This window comes from Mesoplodon mirus (genome assembly GCF_964341445.2).
Source record: "Mesoplodon mirus genome assembly, chromosome: 14".
NCBI lineage: Eukaryota > Metazoa > Chordata > Mammalia > Artiodactyla > Ziphiidae > Mesoplodon > Mesoplodon mirus.
In genome coordinates this window covers 20,458,038-20,480,873 of record NC_138990.1, presented here as the reverse complement: position 1 = coordinate 20,480,873, position 22,836 = coordinate 20,458,038, and the positions used below count along the sequence as shown (strand labels likewise).

Genomic DNA, 22,836 nt, shown 5'->3' with positions numbered 1-22,836 from the left:
TTTTCCCTGATGATGGTTTTTCCTAAGCTGTTACAAATTTTGAGCCTTTTGCACCCCCTACAATTGCTTTGTATGCAGCTGATTACTATTATTATATTTAATTTCCAAAGGAGGAAACATGCACAATGGGTCCTCATCTAGGAGGTGTAATTTGGGCATAAATAACACCTCAGGTGAAACAGGTGAGGCACAATTTGCATCTTGGCATTAAATTAGAAGTAAACCCCAGGAATATTTTATTCCTGAAATAACAATCACCAAGTGGAAAAACAAGAGTGATTAACTAACGTTCCTTGGCTTTCATAATAACTTGGTGATAAATTCAGAGTTGGAGCCACCTGCTTATGTGCTGGACGGCTCTGGACCTGCAGCAGCCCAGCCTCTCCTGCTGGAGTGCACTGAGTGTCCGAGCAGGTCAGTGGACTAAGCATCAGAGAACCTGGGTCCCATCACTGATGCTGCACTGCCACGGCCATATAACCTTGGCAAGTCCTTGAACTTTTCTCAGAATTGGTTCATCAGTTTTTGGTGTTTTTGTTTTTGTTTTCAATTTATGGAATGAAGATAACACTCTTTCTGATTTTCCTATCTCGCAGGGTTAAGGGGAAAAAAAGATAAATGTGGCATAGGCAGATAAAAAAGACAACTCCTAAGGTGGTAACTGGATCAGTGCTCCTTCCTTTAGGTGGGCTGTTGGGCTCATCAATGGATTATCCTTCAGCCTCAGAGTGAAGACCAAGGCAAAGTGGGGTCAGGGCTTGACTCACTGATGGCTACAAACAGCCACAGCATTACCAGAGATGTGTTTAGACCTATATCCATCATGCTGGCCACAAATCACAGTGCACTGAAATGAAACACGCAAGCCCAACCAATGATTCAAAGCACTGAATACTTACTCAAGGCCCATACGTGCAGTTTAAACTGTACGTCTTCTAAACTAATAGTTAACACAAGGTTAGCTAAGTTCTTTTGCTAACCCAGGCCCCATTCACAGAAATGGAATATGTTCTATGTTGCTGACTTAGTAGACCCCACCTTGATTCAGGTTACATCACCAGTAGTGGGACATTAATGTCCTGCATCTCAGGATACGATGCACCAAGAAGGCTACATCATCTCTGTGATATTCTCCCCCAAAAGCCATAGCTCCAACTTGTCAAAACATCACACAATCCCAAAATGAGAGACACCTGACAAGGTAATTGACCAGTACCCTTCAAAAGTGTCAAGGTCGTGAACAACAAGGAAAGACCGAGGAAAGGTCACAGATGGGAGGAGGCTATGGAGACCCTGCAACTAAATGCAGTGTGGGATCCTGCGTCGGATCCTGGAACAGTGAAGGACATTGGAGGAAAGACTGGGGAGACCCAAAAGAGTGTGCAGTTTTAGTTAGAGGTATTGTACCAGAGCGAATTTCTTGAGAGTTGTCCTGTGGTTTCTCTGTCTATAGCTGCAACCGCTCTGTAAGTTTAAATTTATTTAAAAATAAAAAGTTTTGAAAATAGCTTGGTGCTTGATGTTCCAGTCCCATGCACAACAATTCCGAGGAGATACTGGGACCGGGATTGCATGTGGTGCAGGATGGGAATGACATCTACCCTGCTTAGATCGACGCAAAGGGTCAAAATGAACATGGTTGTGATTTCTACAAAAACTATATCCATAATTAGTTTATGCCAGACTGTGAACAAATGAGTGAGAATTAGTTTGATGAGCTCCTGCCAGCAACCCTCTTATTCCCTAACCCACCACTCCTCCTCCGACACCCCACCTGCCTGCAAAAGGGAAGTTCCTCCCTGAAATCGCCTGTTCCAATTCTTGTGTCGACCACTGCTAAGGCACCAGCTCTTCTCTCCTTACATTGTTCCCATGAAGTATGCCATTAGGGGCTCAGAATAATAAAGACCGCTGTCATAATTAAGCTCTGGGATGTATTTCAAAGACTCACAGACGTCAGAGATGAGGAGGACCCAGCAGGTCATCCAAGCCCATCTCCCTGCCAGTGCACAATGGCTGTGTGGAATTTGGCAGGTCTGTCATCAGGCTATAAAAATTCTAAACTATTCAAAAAATTACCACATTGTATAAATTATGATAAAAAGTTTACCTTATTCCTGGATGATTCTCGAAAGTAGAGGGAAAAAAAAGGAAGTCATGAATAGCTTCCTAAAAACAATTACTGCCCTATTTAGAATATATTTTCCAAGGTGAAAATGTGATTATTTTCCTTTCAGTGAGATAGCCTGTGCTTATTGTTATGCAACAGTTGCCTCTCTGCATCTGATAAATGAAAATGTAGCCCTGACCCCAGCTGTCCCTCAAACAATATTATAAATGCGGTTTGCCATAGTTCCAACTTCTTCTGGCTTATATTTAAGTGCTGGACTTGAACACAGTTGTACGTGAGGCTGCCACTGGCTCAGAACTCCTACTGCCAGTGTCGACATTCCCCAGGAATGAATGCTACAACAAAACCCTCTAAGGACCTTCAAAGAATGATACTTAAGGGCCTGTACCTTATCAAGTTGGGTGAGGCCTTTTCCAGTCACAATCGTGAAATGTACACATGGACATACAAATCCAGCAGAAAAGGGCAACAGCAACTATGATAACAAAAGCAGGAAGTATTTTCATTGGATAGAACTTGGAGGAAGTTTGAAGAGAATCATTGAAACGTAAGGGTTAATTCCAAAATACATCCTTGGGCTATGTTTCGATGATGTACAAAGTGGAAACCTGGCAGAATAAAGGATGAAGGTGGATGAAGTCCAGTGAAAAATGTGACCACTGTGTCCATCACAACCACTCCTGCATGCTGGGCATTCAGAAACGGGCACGGAAATATGAATTATGTCAGTATTTTCCATTTTTCTTGAGTTTTCTCTATTTGGCACATATATTTCACCTTTAAACATATAATATGGAAGAAAATGTAGGTCTGTGTACTATGGGAAAAAAGGAGCATTATAGCAAAAACCATGCCTGGCCTTTCTTTACAAGTACCATGTTAGCTGGGTACATCATGTCTGTCATAAGTCATGGTGGAAACTCACATATGAAGCGTATCCAAAGAACCAGAGCTCTGTGTTTGAAATTCTTCATCACTCTTCTTTTAACATGACTGCATGGAAAATGTATGCAGATGGGCCCCTGTTTATAAACGGTCGGCCAGTTGGTTGAAACTTAGAATGAATTTTCCCAAAGCTCCAGTGTTGTAAACAATAGCCTACTTCCCAGGGTAGCACACAAAAGCCTCCTTATCAGAGCTGGTATCATGAACTTGCCCAACTCTATACACAGAATGCTTTAAACCTAAGTGCTTCAAGACCTATTCATTCATATACCACCAGGGCTTAATGCCAGCAATCCAGCACTTCTGAATTCTGAATCCTGAGTCTATAGGATAAGAATGGTCATTTGTATGAAATGGTTGTCAAAAATCGATTGTTCATGAAGTCTGAGGATCATCGTATTAAAAATAATAGGTAAAGTTTCAGACATTGAAATTAGCAAGAGTAATAAGACGTTTATATAACTATAACAATGAATGGGGGCAGATTAGAAACCAAATACTCTGCAGAAGACATAAACCCTGAGATAGAACTGGGTGAATAATCAATCCTCCACTGATACAGACTTCTTGATTCCCTCCACGGTACTTAAGCAACACGAACACACTGCCTGCTCCTCTTCCCCCGTTACTCTTACAGGTAATACGAACTGACCTATTGTGGGGGGACTGCCCCTATATTTTCCTTTTCAGTTTTGGTTTGGCTCTTTGGGTTGCCAAGAATGTGGACTCCCTCAGCTAGTGTACATGGGGGAGGGGAATATTCAAACAAAACAGATTGTACAAGAAGAGAAAGTCTCACAAAAAGCCAAGAACAGGACACAGAAAAGCCTAGGCTGACTGGATCCTTGAGCTGGAGGCCAGGAGGCACCAACGGCCCCAGCAGCAAAAGCTTCTGGATCTCACGACAGCCATCTGGTATTCATGGGGCCCCCCTACACTCTCATGTGGGTGACTTCCTGACCTGCTGGCAAAAAGCTTCATGTGCTTTCTAATGTCTCCATCCCCCTAAGCCTTCTGACTGTTCCCATGACGACTGCTGGCTTCTGTCTCTACTACTTCCTTGTGATACCAAGCAGGGCCCTGTGGGGCTCCTGGGCACGAAAGCCTTTCTGTGTCCCCCATCCGTTTCTGGATTACAGGAAATAGGCTTCATTCAGCCTCCAGGACCTTCCCTGAGTTCCAACAAGCAGGTTCAAACAGTCACTAATCAGGGAAGGGAGAGGATGCAGAGACAAGGGAGGAACAGTCAGGAAACAACAGTGCAGCCTTGGGGCAGGGTCCTGGTTCCCCTCGAGGGATACACACAACAATATCTTTGAGCTGTTTTGCAGGTACTGAAACCCCCTCCAGGTGGGAGAAGTTAATTGTCTGCTGCCCACAAGCATGGGGACCCCAGACCAGTTGGAACCAGAAGGTTGATGATGCCGACTCCCGATGACCTCACCACCAGCCAATCACAAGAGTGTCCATGAGCTGACCACCCCCTCTTTGAACCATTACTATCAAACAACTCACGACCCCCTCCAGGGCAGGACACACAGTCTTGAGGGCATTAGCCCACTATGGCCCCCTTTGCCTGGCAAAGCAATAAAGCTATTCTTTTCTACTTCACCCAAAACTCTGTCTCCAAGAATAAATTTGGTGTTGGGGCACAAAGGCTAGATCCGGCTTCACTTACACCTCTGCATATGTCCCCAGTATAAGTTTCTGGGAGAGCAGCAGCTGGGGGAGAAGAGAGAAAGAGGAAGGGGAGAAGGAGAAGAACCCAACTGCCCAACTTTTGTCCTGGGCTACGGTCCTAAGTCACGAGCAGTTGGATAGATTATGAACTGACTGCCCTGGGGCCAGGAGCCGCATCTTGACACAGCTAGCTGTTCTGGTTTTGTGGCATAAACGAGGGACCTGGTCCCTAGAAAGTATAACAGGAGCCAGTTCTGTGACATTATTACTACCTTTTCTTATGAAGTATGTTTCAACAAAGTGCTCCAAGAAAATAGGATATTCTAAATCCAGTCATGCTCGGTGTAGGTGAAGAGCAAGCAGTACCTGGCGAGAAACATCAGCCACCCCATAACTTTAGCTGCACTTAAACTCCTCCTGCTAATTAGTACACATTAAAAGAGAAAGACAGAATCCAGAATATTTGCTAACTTCTGCTCTGTTCCAACTCTTTAAAGAATGACTTTCATTTTCCTAAATGAACATAAATAAGCCACAGAATATTTGTTTAATATAAACATTTATATGCTGCTTCTGTTTCTTCTAAGTCATCAATAAAAGTGACCTTGCTCTGGGCTCGCCTCACCCTGACCACTTCCCTTCACTCACTCAGTCCTTCATTCATCCAGTACCTACTGTGGAGATGCCATCACAGAGGGGTTACCAGCAACACCCCTTAGCTGGGCCATCACTGGGGAGAGTTAACGACCACGAGGGACAGGTAATCTTGCACCAGAACCAGAAGGGATGTCAAAATCATAACCAGGGGCTTCCCTGGTGGTGCACTGGTTGAGAATCCGCCTGCCAATGCAGCAGACACGGGTTCGAGCCCTGGTCTGGGAAGATCCCACATGCCGCGGAGCAACTGGGCCCGTGCACCACAACTACTGAGCCTGCGCATCTGGAGCCTGTGCTCCGCAACAAGAGAGGCCGCGATAGTGAGAGGCCCGTGCACCACGATGAAGAGTGGCCCCCGCTTGCCACAACTAGAGAAAGCCCTCGCACAGAAACGAAGACCCAACACAGACATAAATAAATTAATTAATTTAAAAAAATCATAACCAGTTTTCCTGATGGCTCTTTTGCAAAGATAACATGTGACAACCTGGGACATGAGCTGGCGACCTTGTTTTCCAAGCTTTTTCAAAGAATGACTCTTTCAGTTTCACAGATAGAAAAAATAAGTAATGTCTTTCCTGAGATCACAACCTACATCAGCCATGAGTAGAAGCAGTGTCCTCACTCCCAATTTCCCATAAATACTAGCAATTCTATTAATTTGTTCCACCAGGGATAACTTTCTATTACATGTGACCTGAGACATGTTTAATACCCTTTGATCATTCACAGGGCAGGGACTGGATTTCTCCTCTCTGGTTAACAGCTGCACAGAGCTGTATCTTTTAACCAAGTCACATTCTAAAACATTTTTATTTCTCTAATCCTAAAACCACAGGTCACTCCTATCCAGTGTATGTACTGGCCAAATCTGTTTGGAAGTTGCTTGTTTGTCTTTCTTGAACATTCTGTGAAATATAAATATTGTATAATAATGAAGGTGAGGCTTAAATCTCCTCTTCTAAGGCTCAACACTCAACCGCACTTCCAAATCTTGTCTGAGGCTTCTTAGGCTGGGGAAGAATGGTTTCGTTTCAAGAAACAATCTTCCAAGATCAATGATGCACAAAGTACTTCAGTTCGAAAAGAGGAGGAGAGGAAAGCCAAGTAAAAAGCAACTCAGACTGGAGGGCCTTGAAGCTGGGGGATTTTTTGAGTCGTTCACAGATGCTGGGTCTACCCCTTGACAGGTCATTTCATCCCACTTAGCACTTTTTATTCTTTGTGTTTCGAAGCTCTTAAGCCAGCGGAAGAGGGAGGAAAGCTAACGTATCTGATAACGCAGTCTATCAGACTGACAACCTAACTGAAGTTCCCCTGTGGTGCAAGAGAGGCACGGTTCCAAAAAGAAATAACGCAAAAGAAAGGAAAAAGAGGATCACAGAAATCATGCCTTCACATTTAATTTCAGAGAAGAAGACCTGAAGTTGATTTCTGTGTAGATCATTTGTGTACCAGTTGGGACACGGGTGCCCAGCTCTGCATTGCAGTAATATGAGCTGGGCTTTAAATAACTGCCAAGTAGCCACGTGGTGGCTGGCAGCAGGCTGGAGAGCGATCTGGTTCAAAGTGAAGCCACATAACGAGGGCGCAAGAAGGGCTGGTGTGCGGGGGGGCGTTCTTCATTGCATTTCTGTGCTTTCCTTTTTATATATATTTAAATGTATTCCCCATTTAAAAGGCACTAATTCAATTTGGATTTTTTTTTTTTTTTTTTTTTTTTTTGGTTAGCCAACCACATATGGAAACCCACCGCAGGAACTTCTGAGATAGCTTTTCTTTGGCAGTCTATTTTCTATAAAAGGGACCTAATATTACTGTTGTCCCCCTCCCCCCAAGTTCTTCTGGCTCTCATCACACTCCTGGGCAATCTTATACACACAGAGTCAATGGGATGTAAGATGTTCCTAAAATGAGTGTAGGAATGAGGAAAACAGAAATGGTCCTGGAAAAATTATATCCACAATCTTCGAAAAGTAAGATAAGAAGTCTTGGATCAGAAATTATAGAAACATGGTAATTCAAAACTAGAATAAAATAAAAATGAATATAATAGCAATGATAGAGAGAGCATGTATTAAGCAATTACTCTGTGGCAGGCACTGTTCTAAACACTTTGCATGACCATCTTTGCTGTCCTTACTTTGTGGACAAGGAGACTGAGGCAGAGGGAAGTTACATAGTTGCTCAGAATCACACTGCTAATAGTTGAACTCACGTTCCAAGCCTGGCGCTCACTCTTTCTCTCTCCCTCTCTCTCTCTCTCTCCAGGGCCTTCTCTCTTAACTGGAAGGCCTTCACCCCTGCTAATTGGCGCTCAGTGGGAAATCTGTTCCAATCCAACCACAGACAGGACAGTCCTGGGGGCTTTGGCCAATGATATCATTTGGAGAAAAGTAAAGAGGCTCAGTGACCCACCTAAGGGACCCAGATGGGTTTTCGGCTCAGAAGTCCACTGTTAACTCCTCTTACCCTACACATAGCTGGAGGTGCTCTCCAACGCTGCGAGCAACGGCCTCCAGTAATAAGGCAGGGAAGACACTCCTGCAAGGCGGTATCTGCTTTCTAAATAGTGGGCTTTCTATTTTGCACTCAAGGGGCATAAGCCATTCAAGTGGCTTCAGACTCCTATCGCCTCACAGCAGATTTCAGGTGACTGATGTCACTGAGTGTGCCACAGGGACCTTGACATCTATCTGCACCATCCCATTTAATGCCTGAAGCCCAAAGACTGCAGCAGAGGGAGTAAGTCAGTGGAGGATCTAAAAGTAGGTCACTTTGTGGTTTTTCATTCATGCAACTAATCCAAGCTGTAGCCCTAATCATTCACAGAAATCTTTCTGTTTTTACTGAAATATGTTCAAAATATTTTCCCTCCACTATTAGGGAGAAGCCAAGTGGTATAACAGAAAGAGCATGGAGATTCAAACACCTAGAAAACCATCTCCAATCCTTCCTAGCTGTGTGGCCTTGGGCAATTTCCACACCCTCCCAGTTTCAGTGCCTTCAACTCCCCATGGGAAGACACCACCAAACAATGTATGAAAGGCTACTGGTACACAGGAGGTGCTCGAGAATCAGAGTCAGCCCAGTGTTAATCTTGTCTGGACTTTCACTCAGTGGAGATCTATTATTCTTATGATATGATTTGCAATTGTCCACAATTATTTAACTCACAATAACCTAGGGTGGACGTTCCCTATCATTCCTCCATTTTAAAATATGTCCACATGGAGAACAACAAAGTGACTCAAAAACAGTAGGCTCTCCAGAGTCAAAGACTCCAACACAGACCAGGCTGGCACGCGTCTGAGATGTGCTGGCTTGGCTGATATTGAAAGAGTGTAGATAATCTTTGAAATATTTAATGACACAAAAATGTTAAAGCTGTCATATTAAGTAAAAATCTAAGTTTACAAAACATTTTTCTGTATGACCCTTTTAGTTACCTATCAGAACCATTTATATACTGCTTGACTCTAGTGGTCGAATTACGGGTGAAATTTGTTTCTTTCTTTCTGCTCATTTGTACTTTCTGAATTGTTTAATGAATATGTATTGCTTTTGTAAAGAAAAACAGTTTGGAGAATTAAACAGTTTTTTTAATGTCTTTTTTTCTGTCCTATTGTGTCTGTGAATAGGAAGTAACAGAACTTGGAAACTATTTTTCTGAAAGCTGGGTAGTTAGTGAAATTGTAGGCTTTGGGGTTCACACTTTGTGATTGAAACAACAACGTCATGAAGCAACCACATTAGTGAGAAACATCATGCTATCATGTGGACTGGCAAAAGTATTAGAAATCATAAACTGTATTGATAACGCTATTGATCAATCAAAAACTACAGTATCTACAAGCGTAAGATGTACCCCATATTCCCAGCAGCCTTGAGTTGGTCCACTGATTGTGCTATAGTAGTCAGTCAGGCCAAGTAGAGAGAGAGTAGTAAAAAAAAGACAAAAATACAACTCTTCTACATATGCTGTTTTAAAAATAAACTCCTCTAATTTTACTACTGATGAATTAAGAAATATAAGAATTTCTTAGAATCCCAACTGAGCCAAACTTTAAACCCTCTTTCTGATAGCTTTATTTTATCACCCTTCTTCCATATACTGTACTTTTCCTTTTATCTTAGGGTATTTTTCCAGATCAAAAATACAGAATCCAGATCCAGGGCTCTAGTGCCGTATCTGGTAGGTCTTCTGACTGTCCTTAAAGAGGAAGCTGAGTATTCCCACCACACCAGTGAATGGCTTTCTGTCAGTCACCGGATTCTTCTAGAAAGGAATAAAACTAATGCCATCAGATGTAAGCAAGAAATCTCCTTCTCAAACACTTGTCTGGAGACGTCAGGGAGTACTGAGCTGTACAGCTTCACTAGCAAGATGGAATCGTCTAGACAGGCAGTAAGATCCTGACGGATCCATACTGAGACACTGAATCTGCTGTCGTTTCTGTTGACTCCCTGGGGTCCTCTGTACATGCTTGGCTGACAAGCAACGAAGAGTATTACATTTGACCTAGACAAGGGAGTTGCCAAACTCTCTGTAACCCCAACACCTAATGTTGGAACAAGGACGTGGTAACTGCACAGCCGGATCTTTGTTTGTTTTTGTCACATTTCATGTAATGAGGGCTCTCCACATTCTGGGTGTTTTTAGATATGGACCCCCTTCGAGGGTCGGCAGGTAGCACTGCCCCTCCACACACACTGGCAGCTCCTTGGCTGCACTCCAGCCACCACGCCTTCCCACATCATCAACTTTCCCTTTGGACAGGATAATCTTCAAAACACACAGACTTGCTCTCATTCTCCCAGGTCCTAAGAATGCTTTCTCTGGTCCTCATATCCTCTTCCACCCAGATCCGTGACTGCTCTCCTTCAAAGACCACCTTCTCTTAGAAGTTGCACAACAAGCTTTCTCCACTTCCTCACCTCTCGTTAACTCCTCTTACCGATCACATCTGGCTTCTGTTCTAACCACCATGCCAAGACTTCTGCTGTCACTGTCACAAACAACCTCCATGCTTCCACAGCCTAAGGTCACCTTTCTTTCCTCATCTTAGTCATCTTCTCAGCAGTCCCTTCTCAAAACAGTCACCCCTCCGGGCTTCCTCAGTATCACATTTCCCACCAATCCTTCCATGTCTATTTCTGGCCTCCCTTCAGGCTCAGTCTTTGGCTCAGTCTCGAGATGTTGGGTTCCCAGGGCAGAGAGAGTCACTCTCTTTGGCCATCCTCCCTGGTGGTCTCATCTTTCCCATGGCTTTCAATCTGGTGACTCTCAAATGTTAAGTCTCCAGCTCAGATTGTTCCTCTGAGCTCCTGATGGCCACATCCAATTATCCACCACAGTCTCAACTTGCACCTTTCACAGGCTTATCAACTGTTACAGCATCACAACGAGCAAGGGATTCCTTTCTCCCCCAAGCCTTTGCCTTCCTGTCTTCCCTGTTCCAGTCTCTTCCATCTACTCACTCACTGAAGCTAGAAATCTGAAAGCGATTCTTAATTTGCCCCCTCTCTCAACTCACAGCCAATCCACCAGCAAGTTCTTTCAGTTTTACCCTTCAGACTATACTATAATGGCTTAAGGGTTCTGAAGGATGGGGCCTTTCCTACTTCTCCAGCTGTATCACAAACCCTCCCTTCCATGCCAGCCACACAAGCCACCTTGCTGTTCCTAGAACATGCCAAGCTCTTCTTCACTTTCAGGCCTTTTCTCCCCCTAGTTCCCCTCCCTGAAATCCTTTTACTGCTCTTTTCACCCAGATGGATGCTTCGTATCTTTTATGTATCAGAATACTCAGAATTCTCTTCTTAGAAAGAAATTCCCGGACTATCCAACAGTCATGGTTTTATCTATCATTACATCTTGTGTATTTTTCTCTAGAGGATTTATCACAATTTATAAATTCATAGTTATTTTTTGTTCACTTGTTTGTTGTCTATATTTCTTCCTTGAATCCCAGTTTGAAGAGTGACAATTAAATGTCTGCTTTGTTTAGTTATACCCAACAGCTAGCACCATTTGTGACAGACAGTGTGTACACAATTATGGGTGTATACACAATTAGTGTGTATTTGTTGAATAAATTAGTAAATATTTTAGATGAAGAACTCACCAAAATGAGGTGGAATAACTTTTCAAACCAAAAGTTTAAAATCCAGAATCAGAGTGCAGGTCTTCAGATGCAGATTCATCACCTTCCCCACCACACCATAAGCTTCTCCCTAAGGTGAACCAAATAAAGAATCCATGGGGGGATCCACTCAGCTTAATGTTCTGCAGGGGGCCTGAATGAATGTATCAGCAAGGCATGCTGCTTTATAAAGGAATCCTTTTATCCAGCAAAGCTTATAACTGTTAAATATTCACCAACAGCTATCAACTGCTAGGTATCAATTGCTAAAAGATGTTCAAGACAGGGTCACTGCCCGTGGGCCTTCACAGGGTAAGAGTGAATAGTCCACTGCACATGTATCACCACATATGCCCTGGATCCAAGAGAGAGAGGCCATGACACCACTCACTGAGTCTCCCCGATACCCCTCACCCTCCATAGGGATAGGCATGCAATAGCATGAAGATGACATGTGTCCTCCTGTTCAGCAAATCTTAAGAGCTTGGGAATGCCTGAGACAGACTGCTATGTGGAAATCCACAAACAATGATGTAAATGTAGGCATTTCTTATATATATAAACGTGTATACATTGTAGATGTAAAAATATTTTTATAAATACACATATATTATGTATAGAGGTACATGTGTATTCAGATGTATACCTACTGACAAATATACAGTTTTATCCAAATCTGTATCCAAATACATATGCATACATACCACATATGTATATACATATAAACACACACACACACACAGATTAATCCAACTTTCTGTTTGACAACTCTCCAGATATTTACATATACCCATAAAAATCTTGAGAAAAAAATGTCTCTTGTATTTTTGGGGGGTGAAGACAATATGCCAGTATTTCTTATAGTGTCTTGCATATCCCACAGCAAAATATGAGGCAACAAGTATTATTCTTTAAGCTGTACTGTACTCTTCTCTAAGCTGTACTGTTTAAATATCTATTTGTTTAGATAGCCTGCAATACCAATGCTATCTGCAAGCTGGTGAATTTTTTAACAGTGGCAGTCTCTTGTTAGAATTAATGGATAAAGAAGTGCTAAGAAAAGAAAAAAAGAAGAGTTGCCATATAAAGGAAGAACCATTAACTCCTGGATTCCCAGAAGAATGGAATATTAAAAGTTTTTATTTTATTGCAGTGAGTCTTCCGCCCCCTAAATTACCTGCACATTCTCAGCAGCAGTGCAGGGTGCCAACGGCTCCAACCACACTTACCTCACACAGCCAGTTTAGACTATCGCTGTCACTTGCGTGAACCAGAAAAACCATCACTTCAAGAATTAAAAATCATTCTAATTTACTTACTTACAGATACCTTATAGCTACTTATAGATACCTTATGTATAATCAGCCTTCCCCTCTGTATCCACCAGTTCCACACCCACAAATTCAACTGCGGATTTAAGATACCAGAAAAAAATTTCAGGAAGTTCCAAAAAACAAAACTTGAATTTGCCATGCTGGGATCTATTTATATAGCATCTACATTGTTTAGATATTAAAAGTAATCTAGAGATGATTTAGAGTATAGAGGAGGATATACATAGGTTATATGCAAATACAATGCCATTTTATATAAGGGATTGAGCATCCGTGTATTTTGGTATCTGCAGGGGTCCTGGAACCAGTCCCCCATGGATACGGAGGTACTGAGGGAAAACGCACTCTCTCTGTCTACACACACTCCCTCTCTCCATACATACACACACACACACACACACACATCCCACACATATATATATACATATACATGTGCAATAGAATTACTAGCTATACCATATGATTCTTTACAACCAGAGGTGGATCATTTTACAAAGTTCAACCATCCAATTGCCCCTTCAATTTTGCAAGTGAGGGGAAAAAATGACCCTTCGAAAGCCAGAGGGGGCCTCTTGTACTCCTCTGTCATTTCAGACTTGTTCTCTCTAATACTCCCACGTCCACAGCCAGCCCAGGCTGATCATAATGGTCCTGAGGGTAGAGCTCCTACCACTTGCCTAAGTTGGCTGGTTCAGAAGCTCTAAGCTCTAACTGGATGTTTTTATTCTTTCCTCTTTCCCTGCTAATCAGATTAAATGTTCCTTTGTTTAGTTTATGCTTATTATAATATGAATGATGCTAACTATTTCCCCTCCCTCCTCGGTTTTTAACGTATCTAACATACCTTATTCCTAGGATTTTGTTGGAGTTTCTCTGCCTACACTTGATCATCACCGAGAAAACGTCTCCATATATTTAACTCCTTCGGACAATCAATACAAATTTAGTTTCTATTTCATCTCTTTCATATGAGATGCCATTCCTGGGAAAGCCCACCAGGGAAACAACTATGTTACTGTCCCTGAGAAACTGAATGTTTTAAAAATGTGCTACTCAAATATATTGATTTCCACTATTCACTTTAACTCTATCCAAACTTATAAATGCAACACACACATACACACACAAAGTTGATGATAGATAATTACCAAACACTGACGCCTCTTCCATCATATAAATATACTCTTATAAGTGGATTTAATCTTCAAATCCAGTAAATACACTTCATAGATTAGTCATAAAAGCAGCCAATGACCAGTAAGAGCACACCTAACAATATTATTTAAAGTCCTACGCTTAACCCCAAACTGAACATCTTCATTCATTGTCTCTGGAGGGTTTTTGTAGCCAGTTTCCTGGGCTCCCTGCCACACGACTGAACTAAACTCCTTGGGCAAACACAATATGCAGAGGTCACAGCCTTCACCAAAGTCCAAGCACATAACTCACTGCCCTCTTTCCTCACTCTTTCTAGAAGTGTCGCCAAAAAGGTATCTTGTTTGTTGAACTGAAACTTTATGATGCAAAATCAATCCTCTTAAAAAGATTTTTAGCACTTCATTTGAAAGCTTTTGAAAATAAATCAATACACCAAATAGAGAAATAAAAGGAAACATACTACCCCAAATGAGATAGAAGGCTGTGACGAGAATATATCTGCTATTTTTAAGTATATTTTACTCATTGACACAGCAAATACAACTCACCTTCCTTTCTTCCATGGATTGCTGGTGAAATAGGTCAGGAAATGTGTTTGAACTCATGTGACCGATGCATTACACCTATGAAACACTTCCAAAGTGTGGATCTGTGTAAAAGTGTCATGAACATCAGATATTCAGCCAATTGCCTTAAGATAAGTATATGGTAGTCGCATAAGTATTAGAAAGTAAGATTAACCATGTGAAAACTACAAATATTCAAACCTTTACTAAAAGCAGCTTGCATGTGAAATTTAAATGATGTATAATACATAGAAAAAGGCTCCATTCCAAAGTTCTACAAAAAGGAATTGTATTTACAGATGACAGGAACTAAGCAAATACATCTAGCATTGTCTGGAAAATTTAATAGCACGCCACAACTTAATATCACAGTCAATATGCATAACAGAACCCATAATTATTTTTGTAATAATCAAGCCAAAAGCAAAGAAATAAATGAAGCAATATAAAAATGAAACAGAAAAAGACAAAGGAAAGGACCAGGAAAATGTTTATGATAAAACTGAAATGGCTTGAGAGACCAGTTAAGGCCCTGAAGTCTTTTTTGTTTTTTTGTTTTTTTTGAACAGGGAAGCCCTGTCACTAACCCCTAAGATGCCCTGGTGATCTGCAGATACCTCAGATCTTCGCTCTTCCCCCAGAGCGCCCTCTCACTGAAACAAGGTTTAATGCAAAGTACAAGATGTGCAGAGAAGATTCAGGCAGTCTCCCCATCATGGGACCCCGGGGTGAAAGCAACGCCTCTATCCTACAGCGGCTTCTAGGTGGTCACCCTTTAATGTGCCTCCGAGTCAGGCCCTCGGTATTCAAACAGCTGCGGAGTAAAATGCTGTGCCTGAAACACAGTCCACACACCACGCAGGGCCTCGGTTCCTTCACTAACAGGGAACTCCTCTGTCAGGAGGCTTCCAAAATGCAAATACGACCTAGGCTTCTCAGATGGATTTGATTTCAATCAAAATTAGTGCCAAACAAAAATCTTTGATATGTAAAATGTCTACTCTAGTGAATAATAAAGAATCATTCCCACAACCATCCCCAAAATGTTATCTTCCAAGAGGTTAAAGGAAATAGCAGATCTGTAAATGTTAACATACCCGCTGTAAAGCTGAAGACAGGGAGAGACGACAGTTAAGGGAATCAAATGATCAGAACTATAACCCATAAGATCTTGGGAAAAGTTCACATTTCATGGTCTTTAATAAAGCAAGGCTGTTGTCATCCTCATCTGGAAGTATTTCGAAAGTTTATAGTTGAGTGCATATTAAAAGCACATTTCACCAATACATTTTCACAGGCTGAACATATTAGCAATATAATTTTTAAATGAAATCTAAAAATATCGAATAGGATTATGTACAAAGTGAAGGCGCTTGGTTTGTACATGTTTTCAACCATATTACGTATACAATTAACCCACTTCAAGTTCATAAAAATCCAATCTTCATTGTATGTGATTTGGTGTACAGATTTGCTTCTTTCAAATATAGTTGCAGATTTATGTACGCATGCACGATTAAGTGACTATGTTACATAACCAAACTTGTTTTTGGTAAGAGAGCGGAATAAGTACATGTTGTTTCTGTTGTGACCCACTGTAACTGACGAGTTCACGCAGCCCCCGCTACAAGAACAACTGCGGTCTATTTTTCAATAATGAATAACCTGCTCACAGGTGTCAGTACGTGTGCATGTGGATATTTATGCGTGTGGAGGAGAAATGGAGTAAATTCTCTGACGACGTTTGTTTGTTGTTCTTGATTAATCTCCAAAGGGCTGTTTTTTCTTTTTTGGCCATTTGTACATCACCTTTGGAGACACGTCCCCTCGGGCCCTTTTTGCCCCTTTTTAAAGCTGGCATTTGCTTTGCTGTTGTTGCTCTTATTGTTGTTAAGCTGCAGGAGTTCTTAACATACTCTGGATATGAACCTCGTATCAGATATGGGATTCCAAAGGATTGTTTAATAGCAGCAGAAGTGAATGTCAAGGAGGACGCTTAACTCAAATCACGATTTGCCCCTGGTGACTGTTTTCTGGCACTGCCAGGCCTTTGTTACCCGCAAGCTCTAACAAGTGCAGCGAAGGGAAGGCCCATGTTACCTGTTCCCTAAAAAACTAGGTTCTTGAGAGCACTTAGATAAGATGGAAGCAAGATGGAGTCTGGAGAGATTCTAGGACCCTCTTATTAGAGAAGATCACAAGTAAAATGGATAATTCACATAGCAGCTAAAAAGTTACATCAACTCATTCTATGCTAGGATCACGGAGACAAAATTTTTTTAAAAATGCTGTTTTAAAATCTCTCAAGAAAATACTGGCGGCAACAGTTTGATTAGTGATGTAACTGAATATGCCGTGCAACAACTAGAAATAGTAATCCAGCTAGCAAAGAAAAAAATATCCCCGCTGGGGCCAGAAAAAATGACCAGCCATACAGCACAGAAGGGGTGAAATCCAAACAGTCTTTCATTTTCATGTTTTTGTAGCTTTCCATGTCAGCCACTGCCTGGACCCAGATGACATACAGCAACACCACCAGGGAAAACAGGATGCCTGAGAAGGACAAAACAAAAGACCTTTAGCCTTTCTGAAGATGTCTGCCCAAGAATGCTAGATCAGACCAATCATACACCTGATGATATAACTATAAAAATATAATTCTAGCTAAATCACCTACTTTGGGTCAGACCTTTTATTGTATGCTTTATAGGCACATCATTGATCTTTAGTTGTTTTTTTTTTTGTCTTTGTTTTTGTTTTTGTTTTTTTTGCGGTATGCGGGCCTCTCACTGCTGTGGCCTCTCCCGTTGCGGAGCATGGGCTCCGGATGCGCAGGCCCAGCTGCCATGGCTCACGGGCCCAGCCGCTCCGCAGCACGTGGGATCCTCCCGGACCAGGGCACGAACCCGCGTCCCCTGCATCGGCAGGCGGACTCCCAACCACTGCGCCACCAGGGAAGCCCCTGATCTTCAGTTTTCAGAGCACTGAGGTGAGGGCTATAGCTGCAGAACAAAAATGGCAACAGATGACATGTATTTACTGAGTGCTTACTGTGTGCCAGGCACTGTATTAGGTGCTTGTGAACTAAAAGAGTCAAAGATCCCTGCCTAGCGGAATTTATTTTCTAACATTTATCCATTTTTACTGTATGCCTCATTTGTGACAAGCACTGTTATACATTATTTCTTTCAATATGTACAATAAACTTGTGAAACAGGTACTATTAACCCACAGTTTTAAGTATATGCAAACTCAGCTGGTAGTTTTCATAGCTGATTTTCAGTTCAGGTCTTTCTGACTTTTGTTATATTATTATAACACAGCTAACTGGTGTTGCAGTTACATATGGCAATGAAAATAGAAGCCAAGGTAAGTACCAGACAAGAACAGAGATGGAAGCACTGAACTAAATGTAAAAGAATATACATGACTCTTTAAGAAATATTCTGTGGAATATAAAACCTCAGGTTTGAGATCAAGAGCCTTATTAAACAAAAGAAAGGAAGGAAGAAAGAAAGGAGGGAGGGAGGGATTGAAAATGCTTAACCACTAACTAGAAGGCAAGATAACTTATCAACCATTTCAATGTAACTGCAATCCACCTATTCAAAAATATTGTTGGAATTATAAGGGTAGAGAAGTACCATGGTGTTGGACCCTTGACCTTAACAAGCAATATGACAGAAGAGCTTTATGAATGCTAAAATTTGAGAATACTACTAAGCACATGCTTTCCCATGTGACTGTTACTGTAGCAACAGAAGGAGGTGATACCACTGCATTGAGCTGCAGATTCAGAAGAGCCTGCTAAGCTGATCCACTGGTGAGTGAGGTCCCCGCACACAAATTTGCCCCAAAGCAAAATATACTTAAGGACACTTGCAATTTGTCCAAAAGTTCAATCCAAACTCGTCAAGGATCTACTGTACTCTCTGAATTAACTAACTGAACCATCAGGTATAAAATCTCCATATCCTAATTGATATTCTGTCTAAAAGGTAAACACCGCCCTGTATATGTATGTTTGTTTTAAAAGTATATGTTTGTTTTAAAAGTATATGTTTGTTTTAAAATATACCTTTGTGCGTGTATGTACCTAGATATATTTTCTGGCTCCTGAGAGGGTCTGGGAGCAACAACACCCCAGTAGCATGGAGGACACCAAGTGTCCAGATCAGGAGCAAAGGCTGGGGAACATGGGCAGGAGAGAGTTGCTTTTACAAGCCTAGCCATCAATCACTCTTCTGGGGTTAATTGTGCTCCTACAGCATTTAGGATGTCCTCTCCCTCTTGGGTCATCAATTTCATAAAGAATCTTGACAAGTAAACACGGAAGAAGGGCCCATACATATGTTGAAGTATGTCGGCATCAGAGCTGAAACTTTCTCCTAATCGTGATACAAACTACAAAGCTGTGAAGAATCAATGTAGATGCTTCACTAATAAGAACCATCCTTCACTCTGTTGTCTGTAATGTAAATGCAAATACCGGAGCACAGAATAGAGCAATTTAACCACTGAACGACAACTGCATCACAGAAAAATAGTAAAGCCGTAGCCAGCGAGCAAACTCCTCACAGAGCCGAGCCGTGCCTCAGATTTTGACAATATGGTGAGGCCATGTGTTGTCTAGCAACTCTGAGCATTTCAAAACATTTTTTCAGAAAATATACAGACAGTATGCTCTGCTAATGTAAAGGTTTGGATTGGTTATTTGCATACCATTTGCCTTATGCCAACACATTGCGAACCTTTTTTATTATTTGTTGATTTTTTTTTTTTTGACTGTGTTGGGTCTTTGTTTCTGTGAGAGGGCTTTCTCTAGTTGCGGCGAGCGGGGGCCACTCTTCATCGCGGTGCGCAGGCCGCTCACTATCACGGCCTCTCTTGTTGCGGAGCACAGGCTCCAGACGTGCAGGCTCAGTAGTTGTGGCTCACAGGCCTAGTTGCTCCGCGGCATGTGAGATCTTCCCAGACCAGGGCTCGAACCCGTGTCCCCTGCATTGGCAGGCAGATTCTCAACCACTGCGCCACCAGGGAAGCCCCGTTTTTTTTAATCTTCCTTACATCATGTGAATCTATTGTGCTTTCAGGTATTTTCATTTTTAAAAATTTACTTTGTGAAAAACCAGTAGATTTATACACCTTTTCTTCAAAAATTGAAAAACCCATTACTGAATTTAGAGTATTTTTTTAAAGTATTGCAGGACATCACGTAGATGATTCTTAATAAGGAAGAATTAACTTATATTTAATTATTGCTGTTACTTGAAGAGCGATTACAGCCTGAAAGCAATGAATAATAGTTGCTTCTATCACTACAACCTTTTAACTTGTTCACTAGTTGGAGATATAGTCCATTTAATTCATATCAGATCAGCTTATGATTATACCCATGGAGTAAAACGGCACTTCCCTACTTTCCCTACCCATTAAATTGCCAGTGTTTTATATGTATACATGTGTGTTTGTGTTTGTGTGTGTGTGTGTGTGTGTGTGTGTGTGTGTGTGTAGGTAAAGACAGACAGATAAACAGAAGGAAAATGAACTAACAAACATGGAGAAACTATACCAAAAGCCAATGGTTTAGCTACTATGGCAGCAAAAAATGGATGATGGGGGCCTGTATGAAGTAAGGGGCTAAGAGTCAGGAGACTGGTACTTATAGCTAGACTAATCAAATAAATACATATATTGAGGTTAATTGGAGTCAAGTTCTTCACTGCCTGAAAAGGGAGTTACTAATCTGAAAAGCGGGAAAGCTAGAATGAACTTTATGGTGTTTTTTAGAATTGAATGTATCAGTGTGAATTAATGGTTTTAGATAGATAAATGAGTGAATATAGAAGTACAAGTATATGTTTGTTTTAAAATATACCTTTGTGCGTGTATGTACCTAGATATATTTTCTGGCTCCTGAGAGGGTCTGGGAGCAACAACACCCCAGTAGCATGGAGGACACCAAGTGTCCAGATCTTGGCTTCTAAATACCAGGAATTAGGACATCTCTAAGAAATAGTTGAGTCCAGGCTAGGACAGAAAGTACCAAATGAATCTGGAACACCATGTTATACCAAAAAAGTACAGATGTGCTCAGAGAATAATGTGGGCATTTCAGAAGCCAGATGATGGGGCTTCTGCTAGTCAATTCTGAGAACATTTGATTATCAAACAAATAGTGATAGAGGCCCACTACATCTCATCAAATGAAACAGGAATACATGAGCCCACAGAGATATAAATAAGCGAGTGAATAAATAAGTGGGGAGAAGGGAATGCCTTTCATTCAGAATGCTAGCTTATAAATGTAGAAGGAATAGCTGAATTAGAAATCACCATTTGGCAATCATTTAAGTCATAATTAAGTCAGGCAAGAAGCAAAAACAGATACTAAAACTAGTGGATGAAATTTAGATGAGAAATAAATATTTACACAGGCTCAAAGTCTTTCCCCACAAAACACATATTAGTCATAAAGAAAAAATAGTAACTTCACACTAAAGAAACCTGGCAAATCCCACCTTACTCAAGTGATCAAAGTTAATATCACCAAGGACATGACAAACTGATGTCACTCACCACCTCACAAGATTCAATGAGAACACAGCGTCACTGCTATGATACTGCAGCAAAAAAATGAAGAGCCTAAATCCAATCATGAGGAAGCATCCGACAAATCAATTCAGGAACATTCTAGAAAATCACAGGCCTGTACTCTTCAAAAGAGCCAAGCTCATGAAGGTCAAAGAAGAATTTATTCTGGTTTGATGGATACTCACATGACACATCTAAATGCAAAGCATGTTCCAGGACTGGATTCTTTTGCTATTAAAGACATTATTGGGAAAATTAGCAAAATTTGAATGGAGTCTCTGGGTGAAGGGACTTACAATTTCTGTGTAAGTCTGAAAATATTTCAAAACAAGAAACAAAATGAATTACTCAAAAAAAAAAAAAAAAACGTGTGGGGGAAGTCTGTGGCTGCGTGTGTTGGAGAGTGCATATGTTGGATATGTTGGATATGTTGGGGTGGGAGGAGAATATGTGTGTGTTTCTTTCACACACCCAGAAGGACACATCTTCTTTCTGTGGGATATCGTGACTATTAATGAACAGTAGTATTATTGATTTGGTCCACCTACCAAGTGAAGAGTCTCCTCTGGGGCAATACCAATATTATGGAAAAATCTTAATTTTTTCCCTTGATATCTTAAGACCCTCATTCATAAAAACATAAGCAGTAACTGTCTTGAGTGACCAGTGAGTTACATTTCAAACCCATTTGCCATGGTGATTTTAGCAGGAATAGAAAATATTGCTAATATTCAGGTAATAATTTGTTTTAAATAAGTTATACTTAAATTAGGTCATACATTTTGAAAGCATAATTTATTTCCTATTGAATTTCATAATTTCTATCTTTTGAAGTCCAACAAAAATTCATAAAATTGCTCATAGGCATAATCAAAATATGGTCCCAAAGCCCACGGAGATTTGTGATCACAGTGAAACAATGGACAAATAATTGTCACATCAAGAACATGTTGGGTCTCTTTTATTGGCAGTGTGGGGAAGAGCTTATGATTTTTGCACAGTTTCTCTCACAAATGTCATACATTCAATTTGGAAAACATTTTTTGAAACAAAGGTGACATAAAAATCAGTCACAAATTAGGGACGCAATTACTAAAACATGATAAAAAACATGGAAATAAAACCAAAAGGATTTCCCCAACGCCAAGTCACAGACTGACTGAGAAATAAAACTGCACGTCTTCAATATTCCACAGATACAAGAACAGAAAAGAAGGCATACTAGAAAGATCATTTATTTATTTACTTATTTATTTATTGGCCGCTGCCACAGGGCCTGCAGGATCCTTAGTGCCCAGACCAGTGATGGAGCCCATGCCCCCCCTGCACTGGAAGCGTGGAGTCTTAACCACTGGACAGACAGGGAAGTCCCTAGAAAGATCTTTTATACTGTATTATAAAAACTGGATTTTAAAATGCATTCCTAGGGAAAAGCTAGCCACAGAAATGAAAACTTTCTTCTTCAAAAGACAGGCAAATGTCAAACCCCTATATTCTTGCCTAGAAGTACATATACCTATATTTAAAAAAAAAAGCCTTTTGGAGTTACTGAAAAACAATAAACTTGATCTTTAGCTGCTTAGATGTAACTGAATTGCCTTTGAAATGTACTTAAATAGATTGAA

At 41.1% G+C, this 22,836-nt stretch overlaps 1 protein-coding gene across 10 annotated transcripts in view; it reads right to left on the bottom strand.

The window, feature by feature from the left end:
* The window catches only part of TMEM182 (transmembrane protein 182), a 298,426-nt gene that overhangs the window by 213,822 nt on the left and 61,768 nt on the right, over positions 1-22,836 (bottom strand). For 4 of the 10 annotated variants that reach the window (XM_082642683.1, XM_082642685.1, XM_082642682.1 and 1 more), the window contains one exon: positions 15,799-17,170. The exons of the other annotated variants lie outside the window; for them this stretch is intronic. In XM_082642683.1, the coding sequence (XP_082498809.1) occupies positions 16,950-17,170 (221 nt within the window). In that variant the 3' untranslated portion in view covers positions 15,799-16,949. Of the gene's footprint in view, positions 1-15,798; positions 17,171-22,836 lie in introns of those variants that run through there. 10 annotated transcript variants of the gene reach the window in all.